General features: G+C 42.2%; 1 protein-coding gene across 2 annotated transcripts in view; it reads right to left on the bottom strand.

Annotated features, from left to right (window-relative positions):
- Window positions 1–788: 788 nt before the first annotated feature.
- lcp2b (lymphocyte cytosolic protein 2b) overlaps window positions 789–7,951 on the bottom strand; it is a 13,776-nt gene continuing 6,613 nt past the window's right edge. The window contains exons 7-15 of one of the 2 annotated variants that reach the window (XM_029650813.2): window positions 7,593–7,788; window positions 7,315–7,415; window positions 7,018–7,084; window positions 6,292–6,387; window positions 5,909–5,990; window positions 5,589–5,646; window positions 2,976–3,050; window positions 2,738–2,887; window positions 789–1,729 (exon numbers count right to left, since the gene is read on the bottom strand). In XM_029650813.2, the coding sequence (XP_029506673.1) occupies window positions 1,607–1,729; window positions 2,738–2,887; window positions 2,976–3,050; window positions 5,589–5,646; window positions 5,909–5,990; window positions 6,292–6,387; window positions 7,018–7,084; window positions 7,315–7,415; window positions 7,593–7,788 (948 nt within the window). In that variant the 3' untranslated portion in view covers window positions 789–1,606. The remainder of the gene's footprint in view (window positions 1,730–2,737; window positions 2,888–2,975; window positions 3,051–5,588; window positions 5,647–5,908; window positions 5,991–6,291; window positions 6,388–7,017; window positions 7,085–7,314; window positions 7,416–7,592; window positions 7,789–7,951) is intronic. The other variant, XM_029650814.2, reaches the window with a different exon arrangement.

The raw sequence follows: 7,951 nt of genomic DNA, 5'->3' as shown, positions 1-7,951 counted from the left end.
AGGACCCCATAATGTCACAACAGCCTCAGAGACAGCCTGTGCGCCCCAAATGGTACCCTACTATTTCATATATAGTGCACTTCTTCTGACTTTAAGTTTATTTTACAATGTATTTATTTTGTTCCTTTTTTCTTCTGTTCACAGTGTGGTCCCAGCTGAGACAGTGTGCCCTGATCGTGTGACTTCAGCTGAGACAGTGTGCCCTGATCGTGTGACTTCAGCTGAGACAGTGTGCCCTGATCGTGTGACTTCAACCACCCAGACAAGATGGCCTTTCTGAACAGAGTGGAACGGGTTGACCTGGCCCAACATGACCTCAGGGTGAGGAGTGTGGGAGGAGGAAAAGGAGAGGAAATGAAGCTGAAGAAGGAGAGGATAGAGAAGAAAGGTGGAAGTCCGTGGAAAGCATAGAGCCAATGGGTTATAGAACTGGATAGGGACCAAAAATAGTCCTCATATTCACACTTGTAATGAAACACTTATCAGATGTACACCAGTATAATACCTACAGCTTCACTGCATTTAACGTACGACATGCATCATATAATAAACCCTCCGTTGTGAATGGGCTTCCTAATAAAAATGTATTTTCCTCTCTTCTATTCTCTCTACCAGCTGCTTTATACAGTTGTTTTCTTCCCTTTAGTTAACCAGGTAAGTCATTGAGAACACACACCGTGTCTCCTGTGCGGCTGAGTGGTGCAGCAAGCAGCACTGGCTCTGTGCTCCAGTTCCATTCTCCATGTCTATGAGCAGCAGAGGGGTGTGTGTGTGGTGTTCAAATCAAATCAAATCAAATCACATTTATTTATATAGCCCTTCGTACATCAGCTGATATCTCAAAGTGCTGTACAGAAAAAGTGCTGTTCTATCATCTTCTTCACTCCTGGGAAACTGATGATCAACACAGCAGCAACAGCATAGAATGGAAAGGCCCATTGATTAGTTTATGATTTACATTTACATTTAAGTCATTTAGCAGACGCTCTTATCCAGAGCATTTATTATCATGAATCAATCCCTGGAGGCAGCTCTGCAGAGTAGTCACACTGCTAACCCTAACCTTAAATTAAGACCAAAAAATAAAGAAAATATATCATAACATTCTATGATGTAGCCAATTTTGACTTTGCAGCTACCCCATCTAGAGGAAAATAATCTGTTCTGCCTCCAAGACAAGATTCATGACAATAAACGGCAACCTGCGATGTGTTAAAGATCCAATGCAGCGTTTATCTCCATATCAAATCCTCTCTGGATAACAATTTAAGCACCTTACTGTGATTGTTTTCAATTAAAATGGTCAAAAGAAACAAAAATAGCTTCTTATCAAAGAGAAATTCACGTACATATTTCTCTGTTTCATGATCACAATCTAAACATTACAGGTATATTTTAAATGACCAGTATAATATGTACAACTTCAATACATTTAACTTACGACATGCAACTTCACATACACACACACACACACACACACACACACACACACACACACACACACACACACACACACACACACACACACACACACACACACACACACACACACACACACACACACACACACACACACACACAGTGTTTCGTGTGCTGCTAGTTCTGGTCAGAGTGGTGCAGGGTGCAGCAGGCAGCACTGGCTCTGTGCTCCAGTTCCATTCTCCATGTCTATGAGCAGCAGAGGGGTGTATGTGTGGTGTTCTATTATCTCCTCCACTCCTGGGAAACTCTGCAGCAGCAACACAGATTTGAAAGAGCCATCGGTTAGTTATTGATGTGTTAGCGGGTTGGCATTTATTGTCATGAACTCTGCAGAGTGGTCAAAGCCTCAGTCATACAATCTGATTTTAAACCTAACCACCTAATGCCTAACCCTAACTTTAAAATAAGACCAAAAAGCACATTTTTGTTTTTATACATTTTTATGATATAGACAAATTTGACTTTGCAGCTGGCCCGACTAGCGGAAATCGCTCAGTTCTGCCTCCAAGGCAAAATTCATGACAATAAACGTCAACCTGTGATGTGTTAAAAAATCCAATGCAGCCGTTTTTCTCTCAATATCAAAATTTCTGGGTAACAGTGAAGTACCTTACTGTGATTGTTTTCAATTAAAATAGTTGAAAGAAACCAAAAATTGCTTCTTTAGCAAAGAGCAATTTCTCAAGGAAGAATTTAGCTAGGACTGTCTGGGAGTGGTCTGAGTGGGGAGGGGAAAATGGAAAACTATCTTTTATTGGCAAAGAGGTTTTCAACACTTTTTTATTGGTCTATTAACTAATTTACTGCCTGGTAAAACATTCGCAAAAAAACATCCCACAAAAACATCAGGTGGCCTTTTCAAACAGGTCACACACAAAAATGACATCATTTTCACAATTTCAACGTAGAAATATATAAAAAACACAGGAAAATCATATTTTTTAAAAATTTTTCCCAGATCTGTTTGTAAACTGTAAGCTAATTTAGATAAAAGCACCTGCTAGCTAGATGACCAATGTTTTTAATTGCATTTGCATGCTAAGCTGAAATTCTGTGGCCTGGCTGGTCTAGTGGTAATGGTACCGTCACATAGTGTAAAGGTTTTAATCCCTTTGTCACAACCTCTATCTTTCCCCACTGTCGTCCCCTCAACATCTGTTCAATAAAATCATGAAAAAACATTGAATAAAAAGAAAAGTACAATTCTTGTTTGTGAGTGAATCCTGACAGAGCAGAGAGGATGCTGTTTGTTTACCTCGCTACCCATGAGGCCGGTGCCCAGGTGGTATGTGTTGCCTTGGTGACGTATCTGGATGTTGTAGACCTTGCCTTGGTTCAGCACCATGAGGGTGTAGGGCTGCTCAGAAGAACCCTTGGAACTGTCCCTCACCAGAAACGCTCCATCCTGAAACACACACAGCTACGTTGATACACAAACTGTGTGTGTGTGCGTGTGTGTTAGTGAAGCCCACGAGGGGAAGGGAATTCCTGACCTTGTTAACCCATCTGAGAGATGCTTCAGCCTGGCCTCTGGTCACCAGTCCTCCATACCACTCAGGATCAATGTCCTGCACACAGCAGGGAACAGCAACAGACCAACAGTGTTATAATGCAAAAAAAAGAAGAGAAAACCCATTGTGTCTAACTCCATTGTGGTTGGGCAGGAACAACTAGCAGGCCGTTCAACAACAAGAGTAAAACAGCACTCTAGCCCGCACACACCGGTCTCCTCTCGTGTGAGTTTTTACACTTGTTTTTGAGTGCTGTTAAGTTCTTAGGCACGGTACCTATGGGGTGTTTCTGCATGGTTGTGTTTGGTAGGTTTTGTGTGTGGACCCTAAGAGCGTTTCGCTACACTCGCAATAACATCTGCTAACCATGTGTATGTGACCAATAAAATGTGATTTGATTTGAAGAGAAGTGTGGTCATGACCCTAGTGTTTGTATACTGCAACAGTGCTATCTTTTGGCCAGTGACACTAACTACATACTGTCATGACGTTGGCCTCTTTGGGTATAGCAAGCCCATCCCCATCCCCCTCTCCCTGCGTCCCCCTTTCCTCCTTCAACTAGGTTTCTGTGGTCAGAGAGACGTAATACATTCCTGGGAATCTCCTCATGGACACACAGTATAGAGAGAGTACATTTTCATGGAGAACAAAGGAATTCCTTCCACCTCACAGAACTTGAGGTACGAACAAATTTCATGTTCCGGAGAAAGTATAAAAGATCGGTGAAGAATCCAGCTATGAACTGGTCCGTTTGTCACAACTTGGGGAAGCTCATGGGAGGTGGTGTGGCCACATTACCATAATGCTGTTTATATAATAGCCTCAGATATGAGGCTATTTGTTGTATAAGATGAATGTATAAGATGAATGAGTGAGTATGATACTGTTTGTATAATTGTGTAATATGATTTTGGACTGTTTAATGAAGAAAAATACAATTCCCTTTTGATTTGAAATAAATCAGAGGACCGCCCCTGAGCCCAGTTAGGGCCAGACATCCTGTGACAGCCCTCTTCGGCCCTTCTGAATAAAACCCCCATTCGGGTTTTTGATCAGCAGACCGAGCTTACCTCAATTACGAGATGGCTGAAGGTTGCAGACCATGTTTTTCTCCATTAGGAAGACAAAGGTTGTAGACCATTGCTGAATCTTTTAACCATACCACGTGGTTAAACTCTTAGACTATCGATACCGACAGAATAAGAACGAGTCTTTGATATTAATTACTAGTCTGCAGCTAGGAATTTGGGTATCATTGAACGCGATGAACGACAACCGCCGAAACATCCATTCTATAACGAATGGTCCCCTTAGTCTGTGAACAATCCCCTCTAACCACAACTGAGAGAGAGAGGGAGAGACGGACAATTCTACAAAATAAATGAACTTTTCACCAGCGATCAAGACTGCAATTATTGATTATTGATTGCAATTGTTCCCGACTGAGTGAGCGTTCATGTGCAAAGAATTAGCATATCAATTGTTAGAATTATCACTCTGTAGTGACTTCTTAGTCGACCCCCACTTCCCCTTTAGTCTAACAGGCCGCCATGCCGGTTTAGCCCACTAGGGCACATTCTCCTATTATTTCATGTAACCACATTTACCTTGTTTGTTTATGCATTTCTGTGGATTCTTTTTTTTTAACTAGGCAAGTCAGTTAAGAACAAATTCTTATTTTCAATGATAGCCTAGGAACAGTGGGTTAACTGCCTGTTCAGGGGCAGAACGACAGATTTGTACCCCACAGCTCAGGGATTTGAACTTGCAACCTTTCGGTTACTAGTCCAACAATCTAACCACTAGGCTACCCTGCCGTCCCAGGTGATTACTTAGTTAGTAATAAATAAATTATTTAAGACAATTGATGTATGGATGACTCATAGTGAAGACTGGGTTTGTGCAGATAACCAACAATTTATGACGTTTGGAATGAGACTAACGTGAGGTAAAGTAAATCATTCATTAATCCAAAGACTAATAAATCAGTTAAAATATCTGAAAAGTTATTTTAGGAAATGATTACTTTGTAATCTGAATATTTTTCCTTGGTGCCCAGACTTCCTAGTAATTATGGTCACATGATTAATCAGTCTAATCGCGTAATAACTCATTACAGAGAATCTTTGATAAAACTATCAGTCTTCAGTTAATGATAGTAAAGACACGACAATACACTTGATCATTCTCATTAAAACGTAGGAGTATATTACATGTATAATATATATATTACATGTATAATATATATATTACATGTATAATATTGTATGTTGATATGTAAATAACGTTTGAAAAGTAGTATGGCTGGTATGGATTGTATGGCTGGTATGGATTGTATGGCTGGTATGGATTGTATGGCTGGTATGGATTGTATGGCTGGTATGGATTGTATGGCTGGTATGGATTGTATGGCTGGTATGGATTGTATGGCTGGTATGGATTGTATGGCTGGTATGGATTGTATGGCTGGTATGGATTGTATGGCTGGTATGGATTGTATGGCTGGTATGGATTGTATGGCTGGTATGGATTGCATAAATGCTCTGCTGATGTAAATCTACTGATGTAAAAAGGGTGTTTGATTGATCTGCTCACCTTCTCTGTGCCTGGCATTGTGTTGGGGACCATTGAAGGAGGTTTACTGGAGCTGGGTCTGTTGGTAGAGAAGATATGCTAGTACAACATGTTAGGAGAATTGGCTCCATCTTCATCTCATTAGTCCAAAGTGAATTATTCTCTTTGAATTCTCACTCTGAATTTACTGAAGGAACATGAACCGGTAAAAACAACATTATTTTAATTGTTTTCATCAAGACAGTCTTTCAATAGAAAACCAAGAAGGGGAAGAAGCACCTTCAGACTGTTGAGTTACAGCCAAGGGGTTAATGGGAATGGAGAGGTCTGGGTTAGGCTACCTATAGTCTGGTGACTTTGGGCCCTTTAGTTGAGGTGGCTTCACTATGGCGGGCTGGGGAGAGCTGAATGGACTGCACTCTCCTGGACACCGTGGGTAGTCACCAAACAGACAAGAAGATCAGAAGTTAAAGGCAAAACATTGCATTCTCAACATGCTAGTCAACAGTAGCCATAATTGTGGCAATCTGTCCATACCGTAGTTTACATTTCTTTGTCTTTGCAAGGCAACTTTAGTATATAACATAAGGGGTTCTCAACACATTGACAATGCCTTTCTAATTGCCCATTGGGGATTCATATTTAATTGAATTGAAAAGACTTGACCTGAATAAACAGACTAGGAGGCTAAATCAACAGGACAACAGACAGTTGGCATAGTTACTTGTAGGAGTTGTTTTGGTGTTTGTGTGATGTTGTTTCTTGGTGGGAGCGGGCTGTCCAGGCTTCTTGCTTCGGTCAACCATGGGGACAGAAGGGCCTGTTGGGGATGGGGGAGGAAGATGTGTCTCAAACGAACCACTAATAAGCATTCAAAGAAGTGATCTGGTGATGTTGCTTTAATTTAACTAAGGTAGGAAAAACCATCGAATTAGATTAGGCCAAGACAGCTCTAGTCATTTCAATTCTATGGTTTTACCTACCTTAGTTGAATGCCACCTCATAGAATGCACTGATTGTCCCATTAGGTAGGAGTGTCTGCTAAATGACTCAAATGTCATCTGTCCTGATTTTCTGGCCTCATCTTACATATGTGAGCTTAATCTACCTCTAAACCAGGGTTTCCCCAACTCGGTCCTGGGCCCCTCCTGGGTGCACGTTTTGGTTTTTGCCCTACACTGCACTACACTGCTGATTCAAATAACCAACTCATCAGCAAACGTTTATTATTTGAGTCAGCGGTGTAGTGCAGTGTAGGGTAAAAACCAAAACGTGCACCTGGGGGGGCCCAGGATCACGTTTGGGAAACTCTGCTCTAAACCACTAGCCTCCTGTTCCTTATTTTTCATGGTGCTGATTCCAACAGAATAGTCCCGCTCTTTACAATATCAACGCAAGCAGCTAACAGACAGACCGGATGATCTCTGGTAACATGGTCAGAGTGACTTACGTTTACCTGCAGCTTTGAATGGCCTCTGAGGGGAGGGGTCTAGTCTGGATGTGGGAGGTCTGGCCAGCTAGAGGGAGCGAGAGAAAGAGAGTGAGGGGAAGAGAGTGACAGAGAGCAGGCGAGAGTTGGAATATTAATTAACAATGATTGATCTCAGAAAGAGAGGAGGTTGGTAACACGAAAGAAAGAGCGGATGAAAAGGTTAACGGTTAGTGGTCTGAAAAGATGGAGGCTGTAAAGAAGACAGGATGAAAACAGTGATTGTGTAATGAAGACTATGATGAAGAAGACACTTACTGTGTTATGGCTGGTGGCCAGAGCCTGAGGACCAGGGCGCTGGGGTGGTCTCGGAATCCTTCCAGTAGGAAGAGTTCCTGACGGACCTCCACGCACGGAATCTACACACACACACACACACACACACACACACACACACACACACACACACACACACACACACACACACACACACACACACACACACACACACACACACACACACAGCAGAGCTATAGTACCTACAGTATGTATTTACTAAAGACAGTCAGTAATGGTTAATTGTACATCTTCTGTACCTATATAGTCACTGTTCCCTAGGGGCTTAGGGAGATTGAGGAGGCGGGGGATCTCCTCTGTAGCTGACGGAGGAGGCTCATAGTCACCATCACTCCCCTCTTCCTCCTCTCCCTCTGCAGGTGGCAGGCGGTCAGACAAGGCACAGATATAACTGTCGTCCTCATCAGGGTTCTCATAGTCATTATCACTCATATCCTGACAGACCAGGAGAGGAGAGGAAATGTGGCGAGGGGAGAGGAGGGGAGGAGAGGAGAGAGGAGGGGAGGTGGGTAATTACATGTTGGTGATTAGTGATATGGTTTTGGACAAGGGTCTTCTGTTGATGATGTTAAGTTACATTTCTACATTGTGTGGATGG

This window comes from Oncorhynchus nerka, linkage group LG5 (assembly GCF_034236695.1).
Source record: "Oncorhynchus nerka isolate Pitt River linkage group LG5, Oner_Uvic_2.0, whole genome shotgun sequence".
NCBI classification, from domain to species: domain Eukaryota; kingdom Metazoa; phylum Chordata; class Actinopteri; order Salmoniformes; family Salmonidae; genus Oncorhynchus; species Oncorhynchus nerka.
Note: the sequence above shows the minus strand (reverse complement) of the source record. Positions and strands in the feature narration are given on the sequence as shown.